Source organism: Vanrija pseudolonga, chromosome 2 (assembly GCF_020906515.1).
Source record: "Vanrija pseudolonga chromosome 2, complete sequence".
Taxonomy (NCBI): Eukaryota; Fungi; Basidiomycota; class Tremellomycetes; order Trichosporonales; family Trichosporonaceae; genus Vanrija; species Vanrija pseudolonga.
The window spans coordinates 3,137,115-3,155,474 of record NC_085850.1 but is presented as its reverse complement, the minus strand read 5'-3'; the positions used below and the strand labels follow the sequence as shown (position 1 = coordinate 3,155,474).

The following is an 18,360-nucleotide window of genomic DNA, read 5'->3' as shown; positions in this document are numbered from 1 at the left end:
CTCACCGCCGCCCACCCCGCTTCCCCCACGGCCTAAACTTGCCACCTCGTCCCCCTTTTCCACCCCGCTTGAATGGAGGCCCACGCTTCTTTAACTCAGTCACCGGCGCTGCCACGCCGCTAAAGTGCTCGTCGTCCTCCTCCTCCTGCTCGTCTTCCTCCTCCGCACCCTTGTGTCGCCAGTGGTTGCGATAGAACGACTGCAGACGACGATCGTCGAGATCAGTGATGAACTTGAGGTCCTTGAACTTGATCGGGCTGGCGGATTTGGATGGTGACGCCGCCTTGGCCGCGCGCGTGCTGCGCGCTTGGTTGACCATCAGGGGCAGAAAGTCGTCGTCCTCGTCGTCATCATCCGGTACGCCGTACACTGGTGGCGACGGCGTCGGGCCTCGGACAGGCGGGTATTGCGAAAAGTCGGGGATCGCAATGCCATCGTCGGGGAAGGGGATCGCATTGTAGTCGAGATCGTCGTCGAGGTAGTCAAACTCGTCGGCTTCGTCGTCATCGTCATCGTCTGCAAACAAGTCGGCCAGCGCGGCTGGTGGTGGACGCTTAGGAGACGGCGAGCGCTTAGGTGACGGTTCGGCGCGCTCCTTGCCCTTGTCTATCGACTTTGAGGGCGATGGCGTGTCGGCTGGCGGGGACAGCTTGGCCGTATTCGACGACCTGGCTGGCGACGACGACGCAGACGACTTTGCAGCAGCAGGCGATTGCGATTTTTTCGGTGAGGGTGACTTTGATGAGGAGCTTGATGCTTCCTTTGCAGGAGACTTCGTCCGTGACCGCTTGGGCCTGCGCAGAACCTCGTCATCGCTGCTTTCGACTACAGCGGCGGGTGGCGCATAGTCGCCTTCGCTATCGCTGCTGACTTGCACACGCCGACGCGTGCTGCGGCTGGGCGTAGCCGCCTTTCTGGAGCTAGACGCAGCTGCTGACTTTGACGGACTCGCTATGTGGTCCTTGAGCGCATTGATAGCCTGCCGTGACGGTGTCGAGGTCGATGACGCGTTTGACCGGGCAATGCGAGGAGATTTGCGTAACACGGGTGGCGACGAGTCAACAGACAGGTCGATCGAGTCGACGGTCGGCGCGCTGGACGGCGCTGGCGCGGGTGTGTCTGAGAGTTAGAACAACACTCCAGTCCCAGCCAACTCACGAGACCGCCGTGGGACACTCAGCCCCTTGCGTTTGCGCTTGCTCTCCGAGCGCAGGATCTCTTCGGGCGTAAAGTCTGACTCGGACAGCTCGACAATGTCGTCAAACTCGTCACCCACAGGCGCAGGTGCGCGCCGTGGTGTTTCGGTCGCCTTGATTTTTGCTATTGGGTCTGAGGAGGCGTTGACAAACGGGGGAATGAGCGGCTTGGAGGGAAGGGGCGCTACCGCCGGCATGGTCGAGGCGTCTTCCGGCTTCTCGAAGTAGTGGCTGGTGACAGGTGCAGCTGGGGCGAGGTCTGGTGATGTGGGCTGTGCGGGCTCGACCTTATCTTCGGCTGTGCAAGGTGCCGCGCTAACCGCGCGGCCTGGTGAAGTCGCTGCCTCGGGTGAGGCCACTGGCGACTCTGGGAGGAAGGTGTCGCGCTCTGGTGGTGGCCGGCTTGGGTCGAAGCCTGGTAATGAGAGGATGGGTGGGGCTGGTGTTGACGAGAGCCTGATCAGAGCTCGCATTGATTTCGGCACTGCGTTGGAGGCATGGCCGGGGGAAAGTGGTGAGGAAGGCGAGAGAGAGAGTGGAGGGGTGAAGGTGAGTGACGAGAAGCGCAACGGACAACGAGAGAGGGGTCGATTGTTGTTTTTGGCTGGAATCAGACGCGCGACGCGCCTCACTCTAATCCGGTTGACGGTGCTAATTGGCGAATTACAACAACATCACGTGATTATTACAATTTTTCCCTCTCCATTTGATCTTGCGATATGCATACCTCGCGTCTCTTCTCGTCGTCGTTCAGGGTCGCCGCCGCCAACGGGACGCAGGTCTAGCATCAGCAACCGCCGTCGCCGAGACACACAAACCTCAAAGCCCAGAAACAACTTTACAACGACCACTTCACACACACCAGCACAATGCTGCCATCATCCCTCTCGGGCCGCCCAAAACAGAGATACGGCCTCCCGCCGCCAGGCGGAGGGTACGCCAGCAACGGGGGATACGCGCCGCTCCCGCTGTCGGCGTCGCGCGCCATGACGGCCCTGCGGACACGCACACGTCTCACCAACCTCGCAGTGCTCATCCTGCTCTCGATCACGGGCGTATCGCTCCTCACAAACATGAGCTACATGCTCTCGGGGTGGACGCCGGCGCCGCCGAGCGCGGTCAGCCTCTCGCGCGCGGCGTGGGACGAGTGGGACGAGCTCGCCTCGAGCGACATGCTGCACTCTGGCCGGCCGCCCAGCGTCGAAACGACCATCACGCGCGACTCGCGCATGGCCGACGTCGACCACTTGATCATGGTCCCTGGCCACGCGGTATGGACAGGTCACGACCCCAGCGTTGCGGCGATTCACGACGACGACTGGGTACTGGAGCACTACCAGAAGGGGGGGAGCGTGCAGACGTATGTGGGGCACATTGAGCGCGGTGCCAAGCTCTTGAAGGAGGACCCGCACGCGTTGCTCGTGTTTTCCGGGTAAGTGGGGTTCTGGCCGCGTTGGGAGCCCTCTTGGCAGACACGAGGGGCGATGAGATAGCTAACAATCGGCAGTGGCGCAACGCGGTCCCACACGTCCACCCCGCTGTCCGAGTCGGTGTCGTACCACCGCCTCGCGGTGGCCAGGGGCCTGCTGTCCGTCAGCGAGGTGGACGAGCAGTTGGCGCCGGCTGCGCGTGCCACGACCGAGGAGTATGCTCTCGACTCGTACGAGAACCTCCTGTTCTCGATGGCACGTTTCCGCGAGGTGACTGGGCGCTGGCCGGACCGCGTCACGGTCGTGGGGTACGGAATGAAGCGGAAGAGGTGAGTGGTGGATTGGGGTGGGGGTGGGGGTGTGCGTGTGGTGGCCTGCGGGGCGTGACAGTGGCGAGGATCGGCATCGTCGTGGAGCCTGCAGATTCGGGATGATACCGTGGCAGAGGCGCCATACCGTCCCACCCCTCCTACGCTCTAAGGATAACCACTCACGCCCCAGGTTTGAACAGCTCCACCGCGGCGCGATCCGCTTCCCGGCCCACAAATTCAACTACGTTGGCATCGACGACGAGGGCGACACAACTGAGCACTACTCTGGCGAGGTAAGTCGTCGCGTCTCTGCGCCGTCGTGCGCTGCTAACCGTCCTCCAGCTCAAACACGCCTACGCGCACTTCCTCTTCTCGCCTAGCGGCTGCCGGCCACCGCTGTCGCAGAAGCGTACTGACCGCAACCCGTACTCGCGGTACCCGCCGTACCACGCGTCGACGCCCGAGCTGGGCCCTCTGCTCGAATGGTGCCCGCCACAGACGCTCGTGGGCGAGGTGGCCGTCCCAACGTCGCTGCGCGACAACGACCCAGGCGCGCCCGACAGCGGCAAGACGCCCCCCAAGGGGTTCGTTGTGTACGACGGGCAGGTGCCGTGGGACGAGGAGGTGATTATGGATCGGGAGAGGGACTGAGGGGAGGGGGAGATTGGGGACGGCACGGCCTTCATGCCTGCTGGATAGAGCGCACGCTGCTGGCGCACACACGCATCATCGTAGACACTGCATGTCGCATGTTAAGAGTATTCCGGGACTGGGACTGCGAGCGAGGAGGGGTGGGTGGGACGTGGTGGACAGCGGCGTTTGGACAAGGTTGCACCGGGGCACGGTGATTTTCTTGGCGGAAATACCAAGGCGCACCAAGTTCCGCCGGAAGCGAACGATCAATACAGGTGTGATCTGCGCCTTACTCATCTGATAGGGGTGCTGGGTGGCCTGGGTGGGATGGGAGCGCTGCGCAACGCAGCGTAGCGAAGGCTCGGCGACAGCAAACAGGTCAATCAATGCCCGGGGCGCGTCGGAGGTCGGCGCTTTGATTGATATGCACACGGCGTCCAGAGCGGGGTGCAGTTGCTGGCTGCATGGTCCGGGATGCCGGTGGGGGCTGCAGCCGTGGCGGCTCATAGCGCGCTGACTGATGAATTTGTTATCGATTACGACCGTCGACGTCATAAATAGCGCAGATCGGGCAAACGATGCTCCAAGTCACCAGTCAGGCTGCGTGCGACCATGGCATGGTGCGTGTCGCGTCTCGGTGTCGTGCTGTGCGCGTGCTTGGCAGCGACGGCGCGACGGGGGGGGCGTTGGTGCGGGGATGGCGGGGCGTGGGCGTGTGGGAGTGCTTGGTTAGCATTCACGCGCGCCAGTCACCATGCCGACGCCGCCGTGCGCCATGCTTCTCGAGCTCGCACGACATCATCCTTTGGCGGCGCAACCAGCACCGCCGCCGCCGCCGCTGCAGACGTCTACTTAAGGCGCCATCTGGTCTCTCGTCTCGACACAACAAACACATCTCCTCGCCTCCTCTCTCACTAGCCCCAAACCAAACTCAACCAAACCAAACTAAACCCACCACACCACAATGTCCCCCACCATTGCTGTCCTCGCGCCCACCGGCCTCCTCGGCAACTTCATCGTCAAGTCCCTCGCTGAGAGCGGCAAGGCGACCGTCGTCGCGCTCCACCGCGCGTCGTCTGACCTCTCCAAGCTCCCCAAGGGCGTGCAGACCCGCGTGCTCGACTACGAGTCGGCGTCGGCTGCCGACGTGCACAAGGCGCTCGAGGGTGTTGACATTCTTGTGTGAGTAGGCTCCACGCTGTGTCAACGTCGAGCCGTACTAACACCCCCAGTAACGCCGTCTCCAAGGCCGCCCCCGACGCCGACATCCGCTTCCTCGAGGCCCTCGCCACCCTCCCCAAGAAGCTCACAGCCTACGTCCCCTCCGACTACTCGGTCCCCTGGACCCACGGCGAGGAAGACGACCCGGCCAACGCCATCGTCTACACCAAGGTCGTCGCGGCCAAGAAGGCCAAGGAGCTCGGCGTGCAGCTGACGCCCGTGCTCAACGGCAGCTTTGAGCCCTTCACCTTCTTCCCCGGTTTCGTCGGCATCTGGCTCGAGGAGAACAAGGCCAAGTTCTACGGCAAGGCCCTCGAGAACCCCCTCCCCGTCACCTCGCCCGCGTACCTCGGCGCCGGTGTCGCCCAGCTCGTCACCTCGCCCGAGTTCACCCCCGGCAAGACGTACACCATCTTCGAGCAGAGCTGGACCGGCCGCCAGCTCGTCGACGCCATCGCCAAGGCCAAGGGCGCCGAGACCACGCTCGAGACCTTCACCGACGCCGAGCTCGAGGGCCTCCGCGCCAACGGCCCTCTTGGTGTCCTCTCCGGCGCCCTCATCAAGAAGTGGGGCGTCGGCGAGTTCCCCGAGGTCAACCCCTTCAAGCCCCAGGGCGTCACCCCCCGCACTGTCGCCGATGCCGTCGCGTCGGCCCTTGGCAGCAAGTAAGGCCCGCCGTTAAGTGGAGCTATTTTTGCCCGGCCATATTCTGGTCAACAGTAGCTCTGTAGTAAAGATAGTAGTCGACCGATGCAGTCAATGTTAATATCACTGTCGAGTTGAGGAAGTAGCCCGCACAGTACCGCCCACCTCCGCGCCATGAGTATGCATTTTAAACCACTGACAGAGCAAGTGGGTGTGGATATAGTGAGATGTCGCGCTTTGCGGCGCCACGGGGTATGCGGTATGCCGCTATGAGAGCGCAATCTGCTCGTCGTCGGCCGATGCGCCCTCCACAACAACAGGCTCCTCGGCCGAGCCCATGGCATTGTTAGCCAGCAGGTTCTGGTCGACCTCGACGACCTCCTTGGCCTCAAAGTGCAAGGTCCAGCTTGGGAGCAGCTTGCGAGCCGAGATTTGCTGGGAAGTGAGAGTCGTGCCGTAGGTGAACGGAGCAAGGTAGGCAAACGAGCCGATCACAAGCGCCGTGAGGACACCAATGACGATGAGGCCGTTGCGGCCGACGACGGCGCGCACCTGGGGACGGAGGCGCGTCTTGGGACCGGCAACCGAGACAGGGTAGTTGACCGTCTCGACGACGATAAAGTTGAGGATCGAGCCGGCCACGAGCGCCGACGCGAGGTGCGCGGGCAGGTAGTGGTGCAGGAACCTCTGGCGCTCCATCGTGTAGAAGGGGAAGTAGTGGAACGCCCAGGCGCCAAAGAAGAAGAGGGTGTTGCGGTACATCCTGTTGCGGACGTCGTCCTCGATCGGCTCAATGCCACGGCGGCGTGCGAGCTGGTCGGCACCAATGATGCCGAGGAAGATGCTGAGCGCGACGGCGCAGACCCACCAGTCGATCAGGTTGCCAATCATGTAGATTTGCTGCCTGAGGTCGTTGTTGGTCCAGAAGCTCACGCCCGAGAGACAGAAGGGCCACTCGACAGGTGTGGACGCGTACGGGTGGCTGCTCGACAGACCAGCGTTGTGCTGGAGCATGAGCACCTGGAGCTCAAACCACTTCTTGAAGAAGTTCATGTGCTTGACGGGCTTGTCGGGCACAGAGCCAGTGCGGTTTCGGAAGTCCTGGCCCTGGCCGTCGGAGACAATCTCGGTTGAGACCCAGAGAGCGGAACGGTGGTCGGCATTCTTGTTACCGTTGACTTCCTGCTGGTTGTGACCCCAGTCGGGGAGCGCCTTCTTGTGCGTCCAGAGCATGACACGCGTCTTGACGTGCTGCACCTTGAAGTGGGACGACAGCGTCTTGATCGGCTCGCCCTCGTGAGCGTCGTTGACCTGGAGCTGGAAGAGGGTAAACTCGCGCTTGTCGGCGTCGTCCTTGCCAGCCGTCGTAAACTCCTGGTTCGTAGGCATGGTGGGCGAGGCAACGTCGTGGGTCATGAGGAGCGTGTCGGTACCAAGGTGGCGGAACTGGACAACGTCGTTGTGGCGAACGACGCGTCCACGGCCAGAGGCGGGGATCTCGCGCGTGGGGATGACCTGCCAGTGGTTGTTGGTGTCGTTGTGCGGGTAGCACGTCACCTGCTGGCCCTGCGACGAGACACGGTCATCGGGGTAGCGCAGAGGGTAGCGGTCCACGTGCGAGTGGAGGAACTGGGACGTGTCCTTGTGCTGGATGGTGATGGTGTCGTAGTAGCGGATTTCTGTGTGGGTTAGAAGCGACCTTTGTTCATAACCCACCCTGCGACGACTGGAGCAGCTCGTTGCCCGCCAGCGTCTCCTGGAACGCGGGGCTCATGAACGTGTCGCCAGGACCGGAATACTTGAGAATCTTGAAGTGGATCCAGAAGAAGGAGAGATAGATGATGAAGGGCCAGAGAATGAGGCCGACGGCACGGTACACAAAGTGCTTCCAGAAGTGGCGCATCGTGTAGCCGCGCTTGACGTCGAGGATGCCCCACAGGTCCCAGACGACGGCCGCGCCGACGGTAAAGAATGTGAAGAGGCCGACCATCTTGCAGCCGAGTGTGCAGGCGAGCGCGGCGCCCGTGGCGAGGAGCCAGCCCCACCACTCGTTGGAGAACTCGCGGTAGCGCTGCTGGTGGAACTTGACGTAGGCAAAGAGAGACAGGGCCATGAAGAGGACCAAAGGAGCGTCGAGGAGGATAAGGCGGGTATGTGTGATGTGGCCGTTGTCTGGGGGAGGTGGGCGTCAGCCGCTGTCGATCCGATTGATCGTGCCTCCCGCCATCTGCCGCAACCCCCACCACAACCTTTGTCCTTACTCACCGAAGAGAATCAGCAGAGCCGAGAACGCAGCGATAGGGATAGGGTACCCGCTCTCGCGCATGGTAGCATACACGACGGGAACGGTAACCGAGCCGAGGATCGCGCTCCATCCGCGGAGGCCGACGTACGGCACGGGGTTCTCCTCGGTAACGTAGCTGTCGCCAATGTTGTCAAAGCCAAAGGGCTTGGTGTAGCCGACTGCCCAGCCGGCGAGCGCGTTGAGCATCTTGGCAAGCGGCGGGTGAACATCAAAGTAGTACTCGCGCTGGAGGTAGTGGGTCGCAAACGAGCCAAAGTGCACCTCGTCGAACACGACCTGGTCGGGGTGCTTGATGCCCCAGAAGCGCACAATGGCCGCGAGCGCAGTCAGACCCAGCGCGACGGCGTACGAGAGGACGCGCTCATTGCGCAGCGTGTCGGCGGAGACGGGCGGGCGGGGCGTGTGCTGCGCGTCGCGCTGAGGGTTAGCTGAGGGAAAACAAAAACAATGAATGGGCTGCCGGCCAGGACCCACCTTGTGCTCGTCAGAGTACCGGTCCACGGTCTGCGGCAGCTCTGGGCTCTTCTTTGGCCGCCGTTGACGCGGCTGAAGCGACATGTTGGGAGAGGCGTGTGGTGTGTGTGGGAGATGTGATTGAGGAGAGAGATACGATGCAGGATGTGGTGTGACCCCAGGGGTGTCGCGTCGCGCGGGGCGGCCAACTTCGATCGGCCATCAACCTAATACGTCGACGTGGCGAATGTTGAGGCACACAATAAGTGACACATTGGGTGGTGGGTGGCAGTGTCGCACTCTCAAGCATACATTGCATATCAATCTGATACAGACTCGAATGATGGTACTGCGCACGCAGCACAACTGGCTTTGTCCGTTGCCCACATCCCGCGTTATGATGCAGTGCATGTCGCTACAAGCCCAGGCTGCGTGCCAGTATGCGCGGTCCTAATCTGCCGTCTACTCTACGTACACTCGGCTCCTCTAGTCATCACGAACCTCGGCAAGAACACCACCGCTCTTGACCTTGCCCCAACCGATAAGACGCCAGTGCTTGTCGATACGGCGCGAGAGGGCAATCTTCTCACCCTTCTCGGTACAGGCAGGGGTGGTGAGGCCAATGGTGACATCGCCGCCCTTGACGGCGAGGATGCGACCACCAGTCTGCGAGGCACCAATGTTGACGAACAGGGTCTCGCCGACAGTAAGCTTGGAGACCTTGGCCTTCTTGCTGTCGTCGGTCTTGACACCGAGCAAACGACGGAGAAGGAAGACCTCGGCCTTGATCTCAATGTAGATGCTGGGGCCCTTGCCGACGGCGGACATGACCATGCCGAGCAGACGGTCGGCACGGCAGAGTGCAGGGTCGACGAGGGTTCCGACACCAATAAGACCACCAGGGACAGCGAACTGGAGGTGGTTCTGCTCGGCGTGGAGCGACTGGATCTTGGAGATGAGGGGACGGCAAGTGCAGGTTCCGGTAGCGTCACGGGTGATGATTCCTGGGCGGATCTCGACCTCCTGGCCAACCTTGAACACACCCTGGATAATCGAACCACCGGCAACACCACCCTTGAGCTCGTCGACGGTTGCACCGGGCTTGTTGACGTCGAATGAACGGATAACGACCATGCGGGGGTCGGCAGTGAAGTCGTGTTTGGGGGGCTCAATCTTGGCAAGGGCCATGACGACGGCGTCAATGTTGAACTTGAGCTGGGCGGAAACGGGGATGATGGGGGCAAGGCGGGCGGTGGTACCCTCGACAAACTTGCGGATCTGCTCCGAGTGCTCGACGGCCTCGGTCTCGCGCACCAAGTCCATCTTGTTCTGGAGAATGACAATGTTGTGGGGGTCGATACCGATAATCTCGAGGGCAGCCAAGTGCTCTCCTGTTTGGGGCTGGGGGCATGATTCGTTACCAGCGATCAGGAGGAGAGCACCGTCCATGACGGCGGCACCGGTAAGCATGGTAGCCATGAGAATGTCGTGACCGGGGCTGGGTGTTGTCAGTATTGCTGTAGGTCAAACTCATCAGCCAAACTCACCAGTCGACAAAGGAGACGTGGCGGATCAGCTCGAGGCGGCCGTCACAGCCTGGCCTCTCGCACTTGGGGTTGTTCTCCTTGGACGAGGGGTACGAGCGGTAGCAGGTGGGGGGAGGGCATGCGGGGTTCTGGCACTTGTAGATCTGCGAATGTTAGTGGCTGCGATAGGATAACACGGGGGGAGGCGCGGACGACCAAGACAAGACCAGCGTGCACACGAGCACGCGCGCACAGTCCAGCTCGCCTCGGTCCCGGCCACCTCCCAACCGACGACGCACTTTGGCGTTGGCGTAACCCAGCTTGATGGTAATGTTACGCTCAAGCTCGTTCTTGAAACGGACAGTCTGCACGCCCGAGATGGCGCGGACGGTCGACGACTTTCCGTGCGCGACATGGCCGATGGTGCCGATGTTAATCTGAGAATGTCAGCACAGAGTTGGGCGGCAAAAGCGGCAAAAGAGGCAAAGCGGAGCGTGGGCTCGGGAGCTCATCAAGGCCGTCGAGGTGCAGAGAGCGGCTCCGGGAGCACGTGTACGCCGCACGTCGTTACGCTGCTCGACGTCGCCGTCGCTCGGCGCCGGCTCGGCCTCGGACCTTCCCCCCTCTTGCCACCAAGTTCTTTACGCCGCCGCCGCGCGCCATCGCGCTCCGCTCGGCCCTCGGCAGCACTCACCGTGGCCTGCTTGGAGATAACCTCGGGGCTCAGCGCCGTGAGCTTGGTCAGGTCGACCTGGACCTCGGCGGCGGGGTTGGAGCTCGAGCCCTCGCCCTGGAACGCGGCCATGGGGTCGTTGACGGCGGCCATTGTGTCGGTGCTAGTTTTCGTAGATGTGGTGTGTGGGTGCTTTTGGCGCGGTGCGCGATTCTTTTGTATGTGGCGAGTGGCCGGGGTCGAGTCGAGTCTGATGGTAACGTCGAGATCGCGCCCTTTTAGAGATACGAGTGTGTGTAGTGGATGTGGTGGTGTCTCGAGAGAGTCGAGAGTGTTCGCTCAGCTCCTCTTGTGATGTACCGCCCACTGCAGAACGAGCGGCGCCGCGAGGCGAGTCGATGAAGACCATGAGTCGTGTGGATCACGTGATGCACCACCAAGGGATTTTTTGTTCCGATTTTATTGTGTTAACTCCCGATTACGTCAGCAGGAAAGGACGCTCAACTCGTCGTCACTGACTGGTCGGGACAACCGGGGATTCGCGTGGATTTGATCCCGCTGCTGCTCCGTTCCCTGCCCTGCACCTGCACCGACGCACTCACACCACCACCGAACGGTTGGTTGTCTCGAGGTGCGCATTCCAACGATCCCAACCCAGCAAGCAAGCAACCAACTACTCAGAATGGCCGGCCCAGGTGAGTAGAGCGAGCCCGAGGCCAGAGCTGTCCCAACGGCACGGCCACCGGCGCGCAGACTGACAATCGCAAAGCTCACACACGCGCAGGATTCCACCCCCACCCCCCATCATTCCTGCACCGCGGCCTCGCCAAGGCCCTCGGCGCCGGCATGTGGTTCTTTGTCTTCTACCGCGCTCGGTGGGTGCTGGCGCAAGCGTGTGCGGACAAGGACGAGTCACTAACACACCGCAGCCAGGACGGCCCCGCCCTCATCGGCCTCAGGCACCCATGGGACGGACACGGACACGGCGACCACGACGAGCACCACTAGTGCTGCTAGTGCAGTGCAGAAGCAAGCAGACTTGTACAGCAAAGATTGCATGAGCATACCCGGCGGCGGCGGGGTTGGGGTCGTGAAGGCGGCGAGGGGTTCGGAGGAGAGCCGGAGGTGGGACGGAGGGGTTGGGTTGGGGGATCGGGTCCGCGGTTGGGCTCGCTCGTCATGACCGGCATAGTGATACGCAAGTCACACGGCATCATGTTCAACAAATACATCGACAAGAAAGCACTACATCACTACATCACCACCCAAGAATACCCTCGGCTCCCAACGCGCGGAGTCTCGATCTTGCGAGGAGACCCTCGCGAGGCGGGGGTGGAGGCAGCGGCTTGTCCTTGTCGTCTGCGGGTGGCGCCGACGCCGTCCCGCTGCCGCTGGGACCTGCGCCCAAGCCCGTAGTCAGCTCGAGTGCGGTGATGGCGCCGGTGCGGCGGATAGGCTCGGGGTGTATCAGCTCGTTTGGCGGCGTGTCGAGCATGGCCGCGTGTGGGCCGTCAAAGATCAGCGAGGTGGGCGACATCTGCCCGCTCATGCCGAGGTCGTCCGGATCAAAGCCGTACTGCACTGCTGCGCTAGGCGGCGGTGGGAGAGCCGTGTAGAAGCTGCCTGAGACGCCTCGTTCTGCCAGACAGTGGCACAGGCACGCGGGGCAGTGGTCCTGGCTGGACTGTAACATGGGCCGCAGGCAGCGCGTGTGCGATGTGTGCGAGCAGACTGTACACGTCGTGGCGAGGCCTGAATGTCAGCGGGGCGCGGAGCAGCTCCCTCCACTCACCCTTGATTGGAAGGCGGCAGACCGAGCAATGTGGCGGCTCGCGGGCGCGAGAGCAGTTCGGGCATGATGTGCGTCCCGGCGTCACAACACGCTCGTGGCAGTACTGGCACATGGTTGCAAAGGCTAGAGTGAGCTCTGCACACCTTCGGCGGCACTTACCTAGGTCCTTTGTGTTGAGGTCGCCACCCGCAGCAGCCAGCGCCGGCCCGTTAACAGGCGCAAAGTCGTACTGGAGGAGAGCGGCACGCTTCCCCACATGGCCGATGCGGAGGAGGTAGTCGGCGTAGATGAGCTTCCAGGCCTCGGCCAGGGGGAGGATATCATCACGGAGCAGCGACGTGCGCGGGCTACATGTCAGCTTGGTTGCCAACTACAACTCACTGCTCGTCAACGATGAGGTCGATGCGTACACCGACGGTCCGGTGCCGGCGCTTCCGTTCGGGCGTCGACGTAAGCACACCGCCTGCACGGGAGAATGTTCTGCGTAGGGGACTCGCCGAGCCAAACGATACCTTCTGGGAGCGACCAGTCGGGGGCGGCGCGTCGCCTAGGCTCGCTCCAGAAGTATCGCGCTCAAATGGCTGCGGCGGGCGGCCAGGCGTAGGCGGGACTTGGTACCCCGGCGGGGACCATGTCGAGCCGCTCGTCCCCGCCGTCGTCATGGACAGCGGGCGTGGGCGCGGGTCTCTGCCCGCTCTGCCATAGTCGCGCGACTCGCGTGACTCACGGCGGTCCAGTCTCCGCGGAGAGGCCGCAACAAGCGATGTGCCAGTTATCAGCGGGCCAATAGTGTCACTTCGTGGGGGAATTGACACGCCCATCTGCGACTGCTCTTCAAAGCTGCCTGCGATGGGCGTGCGGGGAGTCCCCACGCGGTTGGGAAGGTCAAACGACGTGCGGTCACGCGGCGTCAACGCCATACCGCGCAGGCTGATGGATGAGGGGTTCATGAGGATCTGCGACCAGCCCGACGTGCGGAAGCTGCTCGGCCCAGACTGCGGCGGCGTCGTCGGTGTGTTGGAGCTATGCCTCCTTCCAACGGTAACCGCTGTAGGTACCATGGTTGTCGTTGTAGTTGGAAGATCAAAGTAGTCGACCTCGGGCGAGTGGTGGACAATCGTCTCTGCCGGCGGTGGTGGATTGGACGTTCGCTCATACTCTTTCAGAATGCAAGCAATGAGTGCGAGGAGCTGGATGTCGTGGGCCTCCATAAGCCTGTCAAAGCTAACCGTCAACTTCTGGCCCCCCACAGCACCACTCACATCTTGTCAAGCACCCGCCGCTTCCGCTCCATACCAACCTCCCAGTCCATGCGTTCCCGCTTAGCACTGCTATCGCGGTGAAACGGCGGATGGCGGGAGTACGGCGGGGGCGGGTCGGTCAGGAGACTCCGCACTGCCGCCCAAACCTCGGCATGGTCGAGACGCTTCATGTCGAGCGCATGGACCAGGTTGGCGTCGATAGAGGTGGTGGTGTACACAGCCGCGAGGTTGGCATCTGGCCCGCCAACGAGATGTGACACGTTGTGGATCGTGAGCGTGCTCCGCGCCTGAACGGGTGCGACGCCAGCCTTGAGCTTGCGGATGTGTCTCTTGTACCGCATCATCGCGGGCTTGTGGGGATTCTCCAGTCGCGACAACGCGGTGATGGCGCGCGCAAGGGGCGAGTTGAACGGATCCCGTCCGCCAGACGGTGACCGAGACAACGACGTCCTCGCACGCGGCAGGACAGTCTGCTTCGGGAAGAAGCACACGAGCTGGCCGTTGGGTCCGAATGTCGCACCCGTTGACCGGACCAACATGGGCACGTTCTGGATCACACGATCGCTCTCACTGCCACTCTCTTCGTCGACGACCCGCCGGCCCATGCGCTCATGGTAGCCGAGGAGGAACTCGGTGACAGACACGAGACACTGCTTGTTGGCCGCCCGGATCTCCTTGATGGTCGAAACGATGCGGTGGCGAGTTATAGGTGAGACCGTCGCGTTGCGTTCGAGCTCGAACGTCGGGATCTCGGGACCGTGGGGGTACTTTGGTGGGAACGTCCAGTGGATACGGATGAACGCGAAGCGGTCGCCGTTCGCCCATGGGCCATTGAGCGACATTGTAAGTTTGCGGTGCGCAATGTCAATCTGGCGTCAGTTAGTCGTCGGCACGGCCCAACTCACCTTCTCAAAGTTGACTTTGGACTTTGGAAACATCTTGTGCACGAGGACGAGCTCATCCTTGAGTGGGATAAACTCTGGACCAGTGGTAGAAAAGTCCAAGCTCCTCCTACGCTTCTGCGATGGTGTACGCGTCAAGCTGAGGGCACGGAGCGAGCCATTCTCTGCTGGGGTACGCGGGCGCGAGCTCGACCTGTCGCTTTCATGGCTGCGGTTCTCAATCTCCGGTGACGTCTGGACAGAGTTGCTGGTAATCGACGCGGCGGGCCCCAGAGCCCCTCTTCTTCCATTGTCGCCGGGCATGACGCTGGTCGCACGGCTGGGTGCGACACTCGACTCTGGCGTCACCCCAGTGCCACCCTTGCCCATCTTGACGACCTTTGTTAGCCACTCGATCTGATCCACGGCCGCCTTCTGCGTGCCTCCACCTCGGGTCATACCCGTCTCCTTGGGCGCAGCGAGCATGCGCTGGCGCGCGATACCGCTCGGTGGCGCAGTGGGTGGGAACATGGTCGGGAGGCAGAGGTGTGGGTTGTGGGGGTCGATCACCTTTGGCGCGGGCAGGTAGGACCCAGCAACTGCACCTTCACGGCCTGGGATGCGGGTGTAAGTCACATCCCTGGCACCTCGACGCGTACTCAGGACCGTGATGGGCGCGCCGGCCTGGTATCCAACCTTGGCCGACACCTCGCGCGACACGGGCCAGATACGCAGCGTGCGGTCCTTTGACCAGGTGACGAGCTGGAACTCGCGGTCCTCGTGTTCGAGGTCGTCGCCGCCACGCTTGCGCCACACAAACTCCTTGACCACGTCGGCGTGGCCTTCAAACCTTTCCACTGGGGCGTTGGACACGCCCGGTGTCTCTGGGCAGTCGTAGCCGAACATTTCGAGCGCCGTCTCTCCACGCTGAGGGAGAGCGAGCACGCCGTATCCGAACGGCAGGTGTCGCGCTCGCCAGACAGGATAGTTTGTCTGGATCGTCTGCCGGGGCTCGTACATTGATCCGATCGGCGATGGGAGCGGCACAAAGTCATTGTCGCTGAGCTGTTCGTTGCCCGGCGACAGCTCGGGCACGTTCCAGTACTTGATTGTGCGGTCGAGCGAGCAGGTCACAATCTTGTGACGTTCTCTTCTGTCCCAGTCGATTCCGTAGATCTTGGCATCATGCGCTTTAATCACAACGACCGGGACGGACCCCTTGCGGTCGTCCCAGACAATCACGTCCTTGCCGTGCGCCGTGGCGAGGATGTGCTCGTGCTGGCGGTTCCACTTGACCTGGGTGCCTGCCGCGCCCCACGCCGATAGGCGCATGAATGGTGTGTTGCCGTCCATACGCAGGTCCCAGCCGCGAATGCCAGCGTCCATGGCCACCGTAGCCATGAGGTTGGGGTTGAGGGCATGCCAGTTGATGTCTGTGATGGCGCGCGAGTGGGCGTCAATGGAGCGCATGAGCGCGGTCTGCGCCGCGAGATCCCAGATCAACAGCTTCTGGGACGAGGTTGACAGGATCAGGTTGTCTGTAACGGCGTGCGGCGACCACTGGCAGCTGGACCGGCGTCAGCAACCCGCCTTCCCTCCCTCCCCTCTCACTCACTCGGCGATCTGCCACGTTCCGCCCTGCGGCACGAACCGGGGCGCCGAGTCGACATTGTTCAAGTCGAGGATGTACAGGCCCTTTCTACTCGCGAGGCAGACGTCTCGGCTCGACGGCGAGATGGACAGGCTGCCAACGGGCTGGTTGACGGTGATTGTCGCGCCCTCCTGGAACGGGTCGGCCGGGGAGGAGGAGCGGCGCTCGACCTCGGGCGGGGCGAGCGACGCCACGCTGGCGCCGAGCCCGAGGATCGAGCCGCCGGCCGCGGAAAAGGTCGTCGACGGGCCGCGCGCGCGCACTACCTTCGCCGAGACGAGCGGCGATAACCCCCGCGGCGAGGTGACGCTTGACCGGCGCGAGGCGGGCCCCGACGGCGGGAGGGGCACGCGCGACGGCGACGGCGAGTGCATTGTGCTTGCTTGCTCGGCGCCAGCGGTAGTGCGTGTCCTTGTGCGATGGGTGCGATGTGATGGGTGGTGATTGCGATTGCGATGGCGTTCAAGTCGTCGTCGGACTTGGCCAATTCCAGTGACGTCGATTCCAAGTCGGCATCATTTGCACCCACCGCTGGCCGTTGTCCTTGTTCGTCGCACCGACCGCGGCGCACCTTTTCGCGCGATCAACAAACAACAACCTGCTCCTGCCATTGTCCACTCTCGCCGCCCACACCCCACTCTCGATGGCCTTCTCACTCCCGGCACCCCTCCCGGCGCCGATTGCGCGCTCGCGCCTCAAGTCCAACCTCGGGGCCTTGGCGCTCTTTGCGTTCCTGCGCGCAATCTTCACGCCGTACATCTCGCTCCGCGCAGTGCTCGTCGCCCTCGTCGACAAGGTGCTCGCGCTTGCGTCGCTCCAGCGCCGTGGCAGCGCCATGGTGTGGTGGATTGGTGAGTCGGGCGGAGCAGCGGGTGAAGGGAGCGTAGCGAGATGCATGTTGCCCCGCTGCTCGCTGCTTCTCGCGCAACTCGAGGCCGCCCCGCTAACCGCTCCCCAGAAACCCTCGTCACCCTCTCGCTCCTGTACAACATCGCCGAGGCCGCCTACTGGGTGCAGCAGCCGCCCGTCCCTCCCCCCGCGCCCAAGGGCATGGCGTTTGTGCCGATTTCCAAGTCGTCGCCGTTGGTGAGTGCCCCAGGCCGTCAACCCCAGACACCCACTTACGCACAGACACGAAGCTACCCCGAGCCAGCGGCTACGCCAGTGCGCTCCAGCGCGGCGCAGAGCCCGCTCGCGCAGTCCATCTACCGCGCGTCCCCGAACCGTCCGGGCGCAGTCGGCAGCCCGGCAGTCGGAACCCCAGAGCGCCAGTCGCCGCTGTCGTCGTCGACGGCGCGCATCCTCAACCTCGCGCAGCCGGCGCCGTCGGCCACGGGCCTCTTCTACGACGACACGTCGAGCGCGAGCCCCTCCAAGGTGGCGCGCGGCGGCCTCGGCGCCAGCACGTCGTCGGTCACCGCTGCCCCCGCCACGACGTCGACCACCAGCCGCTCCGACTTTGTCGTCGTCGAGCGCGACGAGAAGGAGTGGGTCGATAACGTGTGGAAGGGCGTGCGCGGCAAGGGCAGGCACATTGGGCTGTAGGTAGATACGGCGTATAGAGTCAGTAGAGTGATGCGAGGTGTGTCGCGTCGCGAGAAGCGAGGCGAGCGGTCCGAGTCATGTGCGTGGGCGGGTGTGTCAAGTCACGCGAGTGCGTCGGGTCATGCGCGTCATGCAAGTCTATGGGGGTACTACTTATCCTGGTCCATGCTGTCGTCGGCAGCGGCGTCGACCTCGTCCTCGTCCACATCCTCCTCGTCATCATCATCGTCCTCATCGCTGCTCTCGGTGGTATCACTCTCGTCCTCCCCCTCGCTCCCCTCCTCGTCGTCCTCCTCCTCCTCATCCCCAGCCTGAGCCGCAGCCTCCCAAACAGCACCGTCTCGCTCCACGACCGGCCCGAGCCCGGCCCCAGGGGTACCCTGCACGTCGAACACGCCCAGCCCAACGTCCATGGCTACGTGCTCCCCGTCGGCACGTTCAATGTCCACGCTGGACGGGTCCGCCGCGGCGCGCGCGAGGAGCTCGGCGTTGGACGAGGCGAGGAGGGGGAGGAAGGCGCGTGCGCGGGCTAGCACTGCGCATCGTTAGAGGCCACGGAGGTTTCGTTCTCCGAGCTTACCGTCCGACTCGGGCATCGCGTGCGGCCTGCTCGGCGGGAGGGGGAACGCGGGTGCGCCGCCGTCGGCGTCGGTGCCCGGCTGCGCGAGCGACGAGAAGAGCGAGCCTGGGGTTAGTGATGTCGACGCGCGCACCCACCCAGCCGCGCCTCGCGCGATTCTGGCGTCTCGACGTCGAGCTTTTCTCTTGGTGGCATGTTGGTTGTGGGTGGTGGATGGGGGCCAAACACAAAATTGCATGACGTCGTGTTTTGGCGG

General features: G+C 63.0%; 8 protein-coding genes across 8 annotated transcripts; 3 read left to right on the top strand and 5 right to left on the bottom strand.

The window, feature by feature from the left end:
- Position 1: 1 nt before the first annotated feature.
- On the bottom strand, positions 2-1,738 carry LOC62_02G002977 (uncharacterized protein; the record flags this gene model as incomplete). The annotated part of the gene is made up of 2 exons (XM_062769503.1): positions 1,159-1,738; positions 2-1,119 (listed from the first exon to the last, which is right to left on the bottom strand). Exons 1-2 carry the CDS (start codon positions 1,667-1,669, stop codon positions 2-4), a joined length of 1,629 nt encoding a protein of 542 aa, XP_062625487.1. The 5' UTR covers positions 1,670-1,738.
- A 327-nt stretch (positions 1,739-2,065) lies between these two features.
- On the top strand, positions 2,066-3,592 carry SPAC57A10.07 (putative protein; the record flags this gene model as incomplete). The annotated part of the gene is made up of 4 exons (XM_062769502.1): positions 2,066-2,628; positions 2,704-2,955; positions 3,128-3,230; positions 3,280-3,592. 4 exons carry the CDS (start codon positions 2,066-2,068, stop codon positions 3,586-3,588), a joined length of 1,227 nt encoding a protein of 408 aa, XP_062625486.1. The 3' UTR covers positions 3,589-3,592.
- Positions 3,593-4,325: 733 nt separating this feature from the next.
- On the top strand, positions 4,326-5,578 carry LOC62_02G002975 (uncharacterized protein). Its single transcript, XM_062769501.1, has 2 exons — positions 4,326-4,752; positions 4,803-5,578. Exons 1-2 carry the CDS (start codon positions 4,535-4,537, stop codon positions 5,458-5,460), a joined length of 876 nt encoding a protein of 291 aa, XP_062625485.1. The 5' UTR covers positions 4,326-4,534; the 3' UTR covers positions 5,461-5,578.
- A 29-nt stretch (positions 5,579-5,607) lies between these two features.
- Positions 5,608-8,421, bottom strand: PMT4 (Dolichyl-phosphate-mannose--protein mannosyltransferase 4). The gene is made up of 4 exons (XM_062769500.1): positions 8,216-8,421; positions 7,702-8,158; positions 7,153-7,608; positions 5,608-7,115 (listed from the first exon to the last, which is right to left on the bottom strand). The coding sequence occupies exons 1-4, from the start codon at positions 8,297-8,299 to the stop codon at positions 5,704-5,706; spliced, it is 2,409 nt and encodes an 802-aa protein (XP_062625484.1). The 5' UTR covers positions 8,300-8,421; the 3' UTR covers positions 5,608-5,703.
- A 73-nt stretch (positions 8,422-8,494) lies between these two features.
- On the bottom strand, positions 8,495-10,723 carry GCD11 (Eukaryotic translation initiation factor 2 subunit gamma). Its single transcript, XM_062769499.1, has 4 exons — positions 10,415-10,723; positions 10,020-10,157; positions 9,742-9,884; positions 8,495-9,692 (listed from the first exon to the last, which is right to left on the bottom strand). The coding sequence occupies exons 1-4, from the start codon at positions 10,544-10,546 to the stop codon at positions 8,681-8,683; spliced, it is 1,425 nt and encodes a 474-aa protein (XP_062625483.1). The 5' UTR covers positions 10,547-10,723; the 3' UTR covers positions 8,495-8,680.
- A 912-nt stretch (positions 10,724-11,635) lies between these two features.
- SPAC11E3.05 (putative RWD, RING finger and WD repeat-containing protein) lies at positions 11,636-16,371 on the bottom strand. The gene is made up of 7 exons (XM_062769498.1): positions 15,944-16,371; positions 14,353-15,895; positions 13,448-14,316; positions 12,567-13,409; positions 12,345-12,532; positions 12,186-12,308; positions 11,636-12,145 (listed from the first exon to the last, which is right to left on the bottom strand). Exons 1-7 carry the CDS (start codon positions 16,351-16,353, stop codon positions 11,652-11,654), a joined length of 4,470 nt encoding a protein of 1,489 aa, XP_062625482.1. The 5' UTR covers positions 16,354-16,371; the 3' UTR covers positions 11,636-11,651.
- A 215-nt stretch (positions 16,372-16,586) lies between these two features.
- Positions 16,587-17,580, top strand: LOC62_02G002970 (uncharacterized protein). The gene is made up of 3 exons (XM_062769497.1): positions 16,587-16,830; positions 16,938-17,065; positions 17,111-17,580. The coding sequence occupies exons 1-3, from the start codon at positions 16,623-16,625 to the stop codon at positions 17,522-17,524; spliced, it is 750 nt and encodes a 249-aa protein (XP_062625481.1). The 5' UTR covers positions 16,587-16,622; the 3' UTR covers positions 17,525-17,580.
- Positions 17,581-17,673: 93 nt separating this feature from the next.
- On the bottom strand, positions 17,674-18,299 carry LOC62_02G002969 (uncharacterized protein; the record flags this gene model as incomplete). The annotated part of the gene is made up of 3 exons (XM_062769496.1): positions 17,674-18,059; positions 18,105-18,209; positions 18,242-18,299. 3 exons carry the CDS (start codon positions 18,297-18,299, stop codon positions 17,674-17,676), a joined length of 549 nt encoding a protein of 182 aa, XP_062625480.1.
- Between the last annotated feature and the right edge of the window lie 61 nt (positions 18,300-18,360).